This window comes from Formica exsecta, unplaced genomic scaffold, assembly GCF_003651465.1.
Source record: "Formica exsecta isolate Colony F162 unplaced genomic scaffold, ASM365146v1 scaffold108, whole genome shotgun sequence".
Lineage (NCBI taxonomy): Eukaryota > Metazoa > Arthropoda > Insecta > Hymenoptera > Formicidae > Formica > Formica exsecta.
In genome coordinates, this window is record NW_021848419.1 from 878,978 (window position 1) to 892,788 (window position 13,811).

General features: G+C 32.4%; 1 protein-coding gene across 1 annotated transcript in view; it reads right to left on the bottom strand.

Moving 5' to 3' along the window:
* The window catches only part of LOC115234693 (solute carrier family 22 member 5-like), a 10,446-nt gene extending 2,501 nt beyond the window's left edge, over positions 1–7,945 (bottom strand). Inside the window, exons 1-9 of the mRNA XM_029805984.1 lie at positions 6,847–7,945; positions 4,821–4,908; positions 3,372–3,501; positions 3,023–3,242; positions 2,826–2,932; positions 1,828–1,982; positions 805–994; positions 496–628; positions 1–272 (exon numbers count right to left, since the gene is read on the bottom strand). Coding sequence (XP_029661844.1) covers positions 1–272; positions 496–628; positions 805–994; positions 1,828–1,982; positions 2,826–2,932; positions 3,023–3,242; positions 3,372–3,501; positions 4,821–4,881 — 1,268 coding nt within the window. The 5' untranslated portion in view covers positions 4,882–4,908; positions 6,847–7,945. The remainder of the gene's footprint in view (positions 273–495; positions 629–804; positions 995–1,827; positions 1,983–2,825; positions 2,933–3,022; positions 3,243–3,371; positions 3,502–4,820; positions 4,909–6,846) is intronic.
* Between the last annotated feature and the right edge of the window lie 5,866 nt (positions 7,946–13,811).

The following is a 13,811-nucleotide window of genomic DNA, read 5'->3' on the forward strand; positions in this document are numbered from 1 at the left end:
AGGAACGCGCCGGAGAGCGTTGGTTTACGGCCAATGCGATCGGTCAGTAGCCAGGTAAGACAGTACGCCGGTATCTCGACCACGACGACGAGTATAAAATTGATGTACTTATCCCCGGCGAATGCCACGGAATTCAACGACAATCCGTAAAAAACGAAGGCATTCGTGACCCAGCAGAACGAGCAGGCCAACAAACGAATGAGTATCACTGAGCTATGTAAAACCTGCACGATCGGCTTCCTTTCGTCCAACTCAATCACTAACTCGCTTTTCTGAAAGATTATATCATCGATTTCGCATAGTCGCGGATCGAAAATTATTATCTTACGTCAGCGTTTATAAACTAGAAAGACGAAAACTGGCGAGTGTGATTTATCTTATCTAGTGTTTTATTATTACTATTGTTAGAGAGATAATAATAAAAATAAAAATTTACATTTTTGAGATATATTATAACCAAATATGTTTGCGGGAAAAAATAAAAAATAAACATACCGTTTTGTTTTCAGCAACATTTAATTCCTTGAATATATTGATAGCCTCATCCGTTACTTGCAGGTTGTTCATTCGCGCCATTTTGCAATATATTTTTTCCACTTCATTGTCTTTACCTTTTGACAATAGCCACCTTGAACATAGCTTGAATATAGCATCGCGTGCGTAAAATTGGTTCACAAAATTTTACTTTATTAAAAAAGTATAAAAAATTTTATAAAATCGTAAATAAAATTATTCGCCGATTAAATCTTACAATCAAGGATGATGATACATTCTCGCGTGTTCGTTAAGATTAAGAGAAATTACCTGACCGATTCTGGAATAACCAGAGGCAAGAGAATGGCCAATAGTCCCGGCGCGTACACCACCCTAAGAAGCATCCGCCAGGATCTAAGCCAACTCGCGATCAATCCCAACAGGATCTCGCCCGTGGTAAACATGCAGCACATGATGGTGCCTCCGAAAACTCTGTTTTTTATTCCTATCGTCTCTACTCCTGCGAATGAAATTGCGCGTGTAAATTATTGCCGTGTGTAACCGTGCGAAACGTGTAACTAATAGATACATATTTTATAATTTTGCTCGATCTTACATAAGTTGATGATCGCTGATAAAATAACATACGTAGAAAAATACATGCGCATTCATGCAATCGATACAAAGTGCATTCGTGTTTTCGAAGATTTTCCTCGATAAGATTGTTTTATCTTACGAAATGCACCGAATCTCTTGAAATTATTTACAATCAATAAATATATATCGATATTTGATAAGAAAGATGCATGCCAATGATAAATACTAACCACAAACAAACTGAATCGAAAAAGGCATGTTCCGCCAAATTTTTGAATTATTCCGCATATTATACATTTCCGATATTATACAATATCTTCTTTCTTTTTATTTTCTGCAAAAGTAATCTTAAAATTTTGAGAAAAACATTATTTTGACACAATTCCTCAATTTTACATTTCTCAAAAATATTTTTATATTTTTACGGAAAGAGTTTGTGTGTTGTATATCTTAATACGTATCGTATAAAACTACAATTTGAATAAATAACTAAATAAGCCGGCGATATAAAAATCCGTCAAGAGAGATAACTCGAAAATATCCGTATTATACACGCGTGTTGTTGCGTAGTGTCGCGTATTGATGTGTATTGTCGCGTATTTGCTTTTTAAAAACGGGTAAAGAGCATTGCATTGCATTTAGAATTTACTCCGCCGGTCGTGCACACGTAAATGGGGCATGGGGCAAACATAACGCTTCACAGGTGTCGCATATTTTTTTTTCCCCCGAGCTATTGTCCCCAAGTTATTAGCGTACCTAGAATAAATCCCGCGCTGTAAATTCCGGCCGCCATGATGGCGTCGAGGAACTCGAATGCGAGAAACATCCAATAATTCACGGAGAAGGAATGTATCAAGCCGCTGACTCCGGCCAGAGACGTTGCCAGCGTCAAAAAGGTTCGCCTCCCGTACCTGGAAATAGACGGGAAAGCGTATAAATGCGCGAGGAGATGCGTTCCCTTTACGTGTCGTGTGTCTTCTCCTGTATAAAGTGCATTTTTACCACGCCATGACACGAAATTCCTCGCGACGCTACGCCTTCTTATCGAGAATGCGTGAAATCGACGAGCTACAGAAACTTTGTTCCATATCACGTATATTCTCGTATTGCGTATTACGTAAAAAAAATATAAGAATCTCGGAATTGCGTGATTTATCGCTGACTTGATAAAAAACGCGTACTAAGAGGAGTGTTCCGCGATACAGCTGACTATCCATCCGAGCATATCGAACGACTCAAGGATAAAGACGTAAAAAAACGGTAATGAATTTTCAGATCTTTGAATAGAGATGTTATCATTCATAAGAATCAACTGAACTTGAATTTATCAGAAATGCAATACCTCTTCTCTTATCAATTTATATAGAAAAACATCCAATGATGAAAAAGAGAGCTAAATTAATAAATATATGATTGAATGTACGGCTCGTATGACTAAAATCAAATGTCGGTGTAAACTGGCAGTACCGAGCCAAGCGCGGTATAAAGAGCGCAAACACTGTTTATTAATTAATATAAATAGAATACACTAATCGCGGACGTTTAATAAATTCAAAATTATTAAATCAATCATGTTATTCAATCATCATATGTATACCGATATTTAGAATTACATTTTCCCTTTTCATACGACGTAGAAATATGTGAAATTAAAACGCGATGACGTCGCGTGCGAATGTTGGGAAAGATATTTTATTCAGAGTTAATTAATTAACGTCCATATGAGAGAAATATTGCACTAATCTGCATCTCACCTGTCAGATATATATCCAGCGAACATCAAGCCGATGAACTGCCCTATACTTTGCATCGTGCCAACTAGCGTGAGTTTCCATCGATTAGCATCGCAGGTAAAATTCCACTATATCAAAATAAAAGAAAAAATGAATCTACCGCTAATCTCGTTGCGAGCCGTAAAAAAACCTGCGTTGTTTCAACGAGTCAACCTTACCTCGTCGAGTATCGTATGCTCGTATGGATTGTAAACCCAAGAATCGCATTCACGAGTCACGTTGGTGAACGATGTCTTCGAACATGTGTCCGAATGATTATCCCGCAACATATAACGTGTACAACTAGAGATCTTTCCGTTGACTTTCGGGGCGGAAATGTTGATCCATGGTGAATCAAACGTCGCGTTTTCCGGATACTCACATTCCGGCACCAAACATCTGTATATTCGGACATTTTATTACCTTCTAATCTTTGAAGAATTAAATTTTATGATATTACACAAATACATTTAAATTAAACGCCGCATCTGAAACAAATCTAAATAATTAGTAAAAATACGCGCGTACCTGTATTTAATTTCGCCTGCAGTAAATATGTAAGAAAGCGTAAACATTGCCGTTAAAATTAATGGTAAACTTATAAATGCGAACGTCACCATCTGATAAAATCCGAATTTTTCTATACCGCTCCAAATTTCTACAAAAAAAAATTGATAACATAATACACAAATAAAAAAGATTAGGGAAAGCACTCTAATAAAAAACTATTGATATGTCGACTTATATTAAAAAGAGAAGATTTGTTAAATATTATGGAAATATAACATAAGTTATACACATAAGTTTTTATTAATTACAATGCATATTATTTGAATGCATTTTATTTAAAGAGAAAAGATACTATGCCAATTTAAATATTGTATAATTTTTTAATTAAAGAAATTATAATAAAAAGAAAAGAAAAATGTATATATATAAATATACATATATATCACGATATATTAAATTATTATTTTAAAAAAATAAATTGCGGATAAAATAAAAATTTCTCTTTCATATATAATTCACATTAAATTCATAATGGAAAGATAGATTTATTACGGCCAATTTATATTGTCTCCCATTATATATATGTAACAGAAAGAATAATTATACGACACGCATACTCAAGTTTTGAAATAGCGAGTTATGTAATATTGAATAATCAAGTATATAGAGTCCACGCGCAATTGCATAGTACGATCTCCAGGATCTACTTAACAAGCTCGTGTTCATCGTACATGTATACTTAGTGATTTAATACCACGTTAAGCAGTGATACTTAAACAACGCTCTCTAACTGGAAGAATAATCCGGCTGGAAGTATAAGCCCACCTTGATCCTCCCTCTTCAAACGGCTGACTATGCACATAAGACTTTGTACAATTTGCCTCTGTTATGCAATGTAGAACTAGGCAACATTTATCACAAGTTTATGCAAACATTCTTCCGAATATGAATAATAGGAGTTAAGATTTTTTTTTCATATTGAAATGATTCGACGAAATATACGGAAAGAAGCAACTTTAAAATTCTGCTTCACAAATACAGGGCAAACTTAGAAAATGTTAGAAATAAGGTCATATATTATACGTATAGCGTACATATCAAAAATCTATATTTTACAAACAATATCTTTTCAAAATTTTTTAATTCTAATGTGATTCCGGAGAATACAAATGAATTCAATTATAATAAGATGGGCACAAGATAGACTTATTTCCATTTCATCTTAATGTTTTCTTGATAATTATAAATAAATTGCAAAATAGATATTTTTAATGCTTTTTATACTTTCCATTATTTTTTAATGCATGCAAATAAAATTTATTATAATTTCATACATATTTCTTTAATGTATTTTCCTATTATAAAGAAATTCTCTCAGTTTATCCAAAATTATATTCTTTTGGCAGAAGAGTTATTTTTCATGCATTTCGAGTTTACAATTTACATCGATGCGAATATCATCCGTACCATTTTCGTGTCCCGGTTGGAACGAGCGCACCTCGTCCCTCTTCGGATAGCACAGCCTCATGCTCTGTCGTCCTTTATATCCCGTAAACTGCAATCATATACGAAGTTTATAGCGCTCGTCGTGAATCGCCGCCGCGCCGCCCGATCGAAAGTTCAACCTGGCGCTTTATGTTTCAAGTTTCTTAAGGAACATCGCGAATGAAAAATGATGCCAGTCGCGCGTCGGACTTGGGCGCGGGCGTTACATAAAGAAACAGGATCAGTTCCCCGCGAAGGCGGCTACAGAAAGCTTTTTCCCATAAAAAGTGCCGCAGAGGAAAGAGGAACTATCCTCGGAAACGGCTTCACCGAGAGCAGCCGGCTATCCCGGCGGTGCATAAACAACGTATGCATATAACGACGATGCAGATGCCGGGCGTGTTAGTATGGCGAATAATAGGTAAAAAGGTATAGTGAAAAGTATATAAAACGATCAGAGCGTAAATAATTATTCCTAGATCCGAAAAAAAAAGAAATGTGATATAAAATCGTGCGCGAGATTTCAAAAGCGAGTTAAGAAATTGATTTAAAAAGCATTTAACGCGCGCGCACGCGATTAAACGAGATATGGATTAAACAATCGGTTTGCAAAGAATTTGACAGTTTATCCTCGGCGAAAAGTTATTGTTGTGGATTCGCACGCGATAACGTTATCGCGAATCGTTTCTGCGCAAATGTTGAATATGCAATAGATCACAAAGCATCCTCTCTGCAGATAGTTTAAATACATATTTTAATAAGGGAATGAGAATTTTTGTAAAGCGGCTCTCTCGCTTCTTCCTAGCTTTTTCTCTTCTTTTCTTTTTTGTCGCACAAAACCGCACTTTTCCACGAGAGACGCAATCTCTCTATTGTTAAAATAAATAAACAGGCAATTATGAGATGTTTGTAGAATATATATGCCGAGAGAAAAATCCCGTATCTCACAATGGCTGCGTGCTGACCTCTCGCAAGCACACGGTTAACTTCTACGTGCTACGTGGTTATTGATTTCCCAACGGAATGCGGGAAAAAGCCACGTCTCTACGAAAGAGAGATCGAAAAGAAAATCGGAACGCTGAACTAAATAAAGTAATCTTCCAATTGTGCCAAATCGCTGCTCAATTGCGCAATTTATCATATTGCGTCACGTGATATTATTTTACTCATGTCGAATGGTAAAATGTATCGTATAAAGAGTAACTTCCGTACCCGTATTCAATTTACGATACCATTCTGATATCATATTAATGCACGCGAAGTCCGTTTTGCAAAGTCGTTAATTTATTCGTTTTCGCGATTTATCGGCGACCAGGCATTATGTCCGCGAAATCGAAATTCAGGAAAAACTATAGGAAATGTTAATAATATAACCGAGCATACCTTAATACATTTCGATTATTTTGATTTAAGATAAGATGATTCGAGAAAGTTTGCACGAACCAAATGGTCCACAATCTCGAGGATATTGAAAGTTTACGAGGGTTTTTTTAACGCACAATATATTTCATCGGCAAGAAAAACATAAACTGTCAATGTATTACATTTTTATTTTTTAATTTAATGCTTCTACAGATTAAAATTATTTTATCTCGGTAATTACTTGCTTATCACGATCCATTGATAAGTATTATGATAATGTCAAAGAACCATCAAAAGAGATAAATTTATTTATATTTCGTGCTGCATTCTATCATTTTTCTATTTATATACAAGTTTTGAAATACTAAACATGCATCTATCGTAACGGCATTCCAGTATCTCCGACATGTTTACATATGAGAAATACATACTTTGATATTTCGCGGCAGATAGCGGTGATTACAGCGTAAATGTCGTACGCTTTTCCCAAGTATCGCGCGCACTCGCGTTTCGAAAAATACAGCGCGCTTATAGAGACGACATTTACGATGCCTCACTTTTATCGCATCTGAACGAAAACGTTTTCCGCGTGGGCACGTATATCTCGTTGTCGCGCGCGATAACCGAAATCTACATATTCTATTACCTTAACCTGTCTATCCGAGACGTCTATCGGACGAGTATACGGACGTTCTTTTAAACGGATGATCACGTTGATAAGCGAATTAATAAATCGTCTCCGACATCGGATATCACGCACACCTGCTTGCTTCTGTCTCGGAAAGATAGTAAGTACTGTCTTTAAGAGTAAATGCAATCCACAGTGATGGCTACTATAGTATTTGAATGAGTGGAGGGAGGCAAAACAATCAAAAGAGAAAAGAAGGGAGAATAATGATTCATCATTTTAAAGTTACGAAAAAACGAACACTGAAATTCACCTTCATTGATGGTATTCTTGATCGAAGCTGGAAAATATCTTTGAAATATACAGTGATTATATAGTAGTCTAGCAACAAATAAAGCCACATGATCGCATCATATATCGATTAAATATCGAAGATATTTATTCGAGAAATATGAAGAAATTTTTATAAGATATCTTCCACATACTGGAACGCGTCTAATCGTGATTTTTAAGCTGAAAAATGGCCTATATTCAATCGCCGGCGGATATGCATAATAATAAAAGCTATTTTTTATGATCCAATTTGATTCGCAGTAATCTTTTTCTCTCGTCGAGAGTATAATATATGATCATCCATAAGTGCGATGTAAATTAATAGTTCATTATCAAGATGTATAAATATTGAAATCGGTTATTATGATTATGATTTTATCGCAAGTTTAATCGACAATTTATTTGCTCGATATATCAACACATAACGCTGACAGACAGTTCAATATACATATGTAATATTACACGAAACACGAGTGTTCATATGTAAAAGTGAAATATATTCTCGTATTTGATATATAATTTGTGCCGCAGTTAATTTGAATAGAAAAGCTTTGACACACGCTCTTTGATTTCATAATCATGCCTAACTCCCGCACATAATTTGATTTTAGCTTAGAGAAAGTAGAAATGCGCATCAATATTAAAATTCAGCGTTATTCAGTATATCGAAAAACCTAAAGAAATATCATGACATGTAATTGGTTTCAACTAATCAGTTCCGGCTTGCGTCGTTTCTCTCGTATATGAACCGCACGAGCATTGTCGCTATTATACAAACATATCATATAACAGCAAATTAAAAAAAAATAAAATCTGTGACCAATTTACACGAGCTTGTCGCAATTAATTCCTGAACGCCTGCCTTCATATCCTTCAGCGACGTTATTTTAACGATCGCATGATGTATGCTGTACACGTAAAATTACTGTAAATTTCCACGTTCTATGTTGAATCAAAGTGAATTAATTTATATAAAAGAAGAAAAGTATATTGAAACTAAAATGAACAGTACATTTATATTATCCTATTTAGATAATGTTATTTTATCATTATGTACACTCGATAATCGCGCTTTCCGTAATCTGTTCAAGTCCAGATGTGAATTCAATATGTCAGACAGCTTTAGTGTAGTATAAATTTTGTAAAAATGATAAAAAAGATATCGAGAAATTTTAATATAATATTAATTAATCGCAAACATAACATTGAAAAAAGAAACTAATCTTTTCAAATCAATTATTTTTATGACGATATCATAAGTACAAAATATCAGTAACAGATAAAGATAGAGGATATCTGTCTAATTTGTGAACATTAAGAGAAAGTGAGTAAAAGAGGAATTCATGTCCGCCAAGCACAAAAATAATTTTGCGTAAAATAATTCAAACTATTTATTGTTTTTTAGATATGAGAAAAAAAATCTGGCAGATTTTTTGCGTGATTCCATTTATGTTATTTTTGGCATGTTCGCATCTATGTTATTGGCCCATATTCATAGTCGGTTCTTATTTCAAGGCCGTCTTAAGTAATGTCTTAAGATGCTAATACGGCTCTGTGATTGGTTTATGACATCTTAAGATTGTACTTAAGACGGTCTTAAATATAAGAACCGACTATGAATACGGGCCTTTGTATTACATTTATTGTTAGATTTCTTTTCGTATAAAAACTTCTTGAGTAATCGAAATTTACATACAACAACGAATTAGTCACTTATATACGTAAAACGCTATCTACGACATGAAATAGATAATGTTTGTGAGCTTTATGGTGACGGTATATACATATATATATACGTACATATTTCGTAATATTTCTGTATTTCTGTTTGCATAACAGTGCTATTGACGGTAACGCGCATGTGATATTGATGATAAAGCAATCGATTATTCGAAAACTGTAGGCCGATTACCTGATGACAAAAAACAAGATTCTTTTGCTGAGGGACTCATCTCGTATTACACCGCATATTTGCGAAAGTGTCACCATAGTTGCAAAAATATTACGACCCACGTTTATAAACACGCGTAAAAGAAATAAAATTAAAAAAGGCTTTGTCGTACGAGAGAAATATGAGTGCATAATAATGATTCACGAACATTAAACATTAAAAAGACATTTTTTTACGCTATATATTTTCATAATTAACCCTGTATCATTCTGCTCCTTTTTTTTTAATGCAATAAAGTTAAGTTTTTATCGAAGATGTATTAGAAGCTTTGCTAGCTAATTTAATTTTTAGTTAATATTATATTGATTAATTACTCGGTTATACTGTGATTACATGACGAAAATTAATCGTAAACTCTGTAGAATGAAAATTACAGCGATAAGATATAAAGTAATGGATATATAAAAATATTATTTATTATGACAAAATTACAACAAAGTAGAATTGACAACAATTGAGCAAAACAAATATCGATTTTTGATAATTTCCTAATCACGAGTACATCATTACTTATTCGCCAATCATTTTGTGAGTCGATCGTCCTAAAAGTTTTTCGTTTTATTGATGATGATGACTGATTTTTTGGCGGCTGATAAGCTGCAAATTTATTAATAAACTATTAGCCTGCTAGCATGTCGTTATCCTTGTTATCTATCGAATGTTAGATGTTGTATTTACTATATACTGAGTTTATATGAATATATTAATAATTAAAATAAAAACTTTAAAATAATTTTTTGAAGTAAAAATTTTCTCGATTTCCGTTGCATGTATGATTAAAATTATGTTTTTGCATATTCCACCTCGTGTCACGAAGGAACAATAGAATTCATGTGCAATCATAAATATTATTTGACTTATTATTAGACGTGAAAAACTGATTGTAACACGTGCAATGACAATAAAAATATGATGAATAAAATGGAATTTCAAGGTAATAACCTTGTACGTCAAAATCAATGCTCTCTTTACGAGACCTGATAGTTAGTAAACCTTGATCGCCATTAACGTACCGTGGCAATGAACCACGAGAAAAACATACGTGATGAGTTTAATGAAAAGGCGAAACACAATGCGAATACTAAATTTATGCAAAAACACCAAACATACTAGATCGTGCTAAAAGCCGTGTGCTAAATAATTAATTTGAATAATTAAATTAAATTTTATGACAAATTTCGAGTCTTTTTCTTTTTCAGTAGAATTTTTTGGGGGAAAGTTGTCATTTATTACATTTTAAATTTTCAACGTTACATATTTTTATAATTAATTCTTAAATATATTGCAAATTTAATAAATGTTTTCATTTGAAAACTAAATTTTTTTATCCGTTTAATTAATTTTTGTATGCTTAATTCGAGAAAGCCATAATTATTTGTTTGTAATTCAAAAGATATTGATATCTCGATATTGTTAAAAAAAACTTCGTTTTTAATTTGGTCAAGAACTTTTGTCAAATAAAGTTTCGTATAGCAATGTCAGACGTGCGCAATATACCGTGTAGCAATTTGCATACACGCGTAAGTACTGACCTAGACATTATCTTAACGATAAACGACTTGGGTTTTGAGCGTATTTGCTGTTTTGCATTTGAATATTTAATTTACATTTCATTGATACACTTAAGGTTGATATTTACATATATATTGACTTTATATGAATATATATATATATTGATAATTAAATATGTGACGTCGCTATATAATTGTGATTTTTGTCAGCAATTAAATTTGTTTACTAATTACAGGAAGTTATTTTATTTTTAGATCAAATTGTAAAGTATAAAAATATTAATGCTAACATATGTTTGTTACATTTTCGTAAAAAGCTGACATTGTTTGATTGCAATAATAAAATAATAGATATGCTGAAAAAATATTTAGCTTATCGTCAACTAAGAGTTGTACTACCTTATATCATTAGCTATATATAACATATATTAAATAAGATATATATAAATAAAGCGAAATTATAACATCTATAATAAAATGTGTTAGAATGTTAGTTGAATATCTAGATCGATACAAGTCTCACAAAATCTCTATTCTAATTAAATGCATCTTTTAAACATAATCTCTTTCTTTTCTTTCTCTTTTGATAAATCCGAAATCCAACGTGCAACACTCTATAATGTATAAAGCAGGAATATATATACATAAGAACATAAGAATTAAGCAGTCTCGTAGAAGGCACCTTCCAAAACTCATAAGGGCATTTTACATGATTGCGATCGTCGCGCGCGATAATCGAAAAAGTGACGAGAAAAAAATCATGAGCTTTGTTCTATATTTGGGCACCGCGTACAAAATTTCGTAAATTTTTCCCGGCTGTGCTTAATCATGCAATGTAAACAGAAAAATCCGTACTGCAGATGTTAGCTGAAGTAAAGTATGACATTTCGTGACGGCCGCATGACAAGAACGAAAGTTGAAAGACATCGTCGGATGCGGAACGATGGTTTTTCCCACGATGTCTCTTATTTGACTCACATTGTAAAAGTTAAATTAACAAACCTTTTACACGAGATACAATCATGCTGTCCTTGCACCGGACTGATTAATCGGACATGCTGTTCTCGCTTGTTCAAGACACGCGAGTGTCTTTCTTACATCGTTCGTATCTAATCAGTTGATAGAGAATGTATTTACATCAACTGAAAGTGGCTGTCCACTTTTGCACCATTCATTCACCTCGCACGTGACAGATGAATTATCAAAAAATAACTTAAACTGTCAATGATCGGGTGGACAAAAATTTGAATCATGTATGACATTCGTGCTGCTTTCTTTAATTTAAAGTCCCGCTCTAGGCAAGTCGAATAAAATGCTAGAATAGTATGTAACTCACACACACAGAGAAACGATTATATATATTTGTCTAATTTGATTGATCCTTAAATATATCATCAAAAAACTGTACGTTAATTGAAAAAATATGATCTTAAAAATTTTAAAAATTTTGATTTTATGTTTCTGAGGAACAGAATAATTGTCATAGAGAATACAATATTATCTACAATTTATTAACTTTCTCTCCCTATTATTGATTTTGTTGAAAAGCCAATTTCGAGAAACAATCATAGATGCATAAAACTAATAATAATTGAACACTTAAAAATGGAAGGTATTCTCTTATTTTTCATTTAAATTTGTATCTGTCATCCGTATTCTTATATCTCACTTTCAATTTTAATGTGACAGCAGTTTCTACAATTTATTTTCATTAATAATAAGATCTAAAAGTGTATGTTTTATATATTGTATTATATAAAGTAGAATTGTTAATCAATTCTTGAAGGAATTTTTTTAGAAAAATGTAAATGTTTTCTTGCTGTGTTTTTTTTATTAATATAAATAACATAAAAAGATAACATTGTTGATAGTATTAATATGTACATTTTTACACATTTTTGTCTTGAGTAACTTATCTGCGTTCAAATAGTTTAACCTCAATTTACTCAGCCAATTAAGTTAATGTACACATTGTAGAATTACTATGTACTATAAGTGTGTACAATTAGATAGATTAGTAAGCTTAACAAAGACATGAAACGAAAGCATGAATATTCTTAAAGAACGGCATTGCTTGATTATGTCAAAGTGATATGTCAAGTGATTTAACCGAGGGGTGTCTCACTGTCGCAATACATGTACATTTTTTCTGGAATTACTTACGCATTACTTCGCATTACGTCGTATTCGCATTACGCCGCATTACTTCGTATTGATTTACAAGTCCTATAGCACAAAACAATAAAACCCAGACAAGATTAAAACGTCTTAAAAAGTAAAAATAATATCGTTATAACGTCTTTAGAACGTCTTTTAGATACGCGTGAATAATTCTTTGAAAGTCAAATTTATGATTATTTATCAATATTTCAGATAAATAGATAACAAGCGCAAAAAAAGATAATTTTTTAAATTTGATGAAATAAATTAAAAATAAGATATTGTTGCTAAAAAAATCGACACTATGTTGGTTTTGTGATACAAAATACGGCCGATCGTCTACAGATAAATTATTACGAGTAAGAGGAATGTCCAGAGAAATGTTATTTAAAACTAAAAAAGAACTAAATAAAAGGAGTGCCAACCTAAGGGTCAATAAATAAAAGAAAAAAAACTCAAAATAATGACCTTTCATCTGAAAATACGTCTTCTATAGTTGAACTCGAATGTAAATTTGTCCGTCGCATTACTTAAAATTACACTGCGTATTACATGGAATTACTTGGGTAATTCCCGGTAATTCGCAATACATGTACAAATTTTTGGTGAGTGAGACACCCCTCGGATTTAACTCGCATGTCTGTGCTATAAATTATGGTGCGACACTGCTTGATTTTTTTTTGCTTCTTTTTCTATAATTTATTATAAAATGCTGTTTATAAACATTTATCATTATCAAATTAGAACAATACAGATTATCGTATGAAAACGACGTTAATATCGCATATATCAAGAATTTAAAAAATCGTATATATATAATGACCCAAAAATTAATTTTTCTCAAATAATTTCAGCGAAATAATTTTATAAAATGCAGATGATTTAAATAATTATAAATACGTACATAATTTTTATAACAGTTACAACTTATATGAAAAAAAACTAAAAAATAAGAAATAAGAAATAAAAAATAAAATATATAAAAAAGAAATAAAAACAGAGATTATTTATTATTAACATAAAACAAT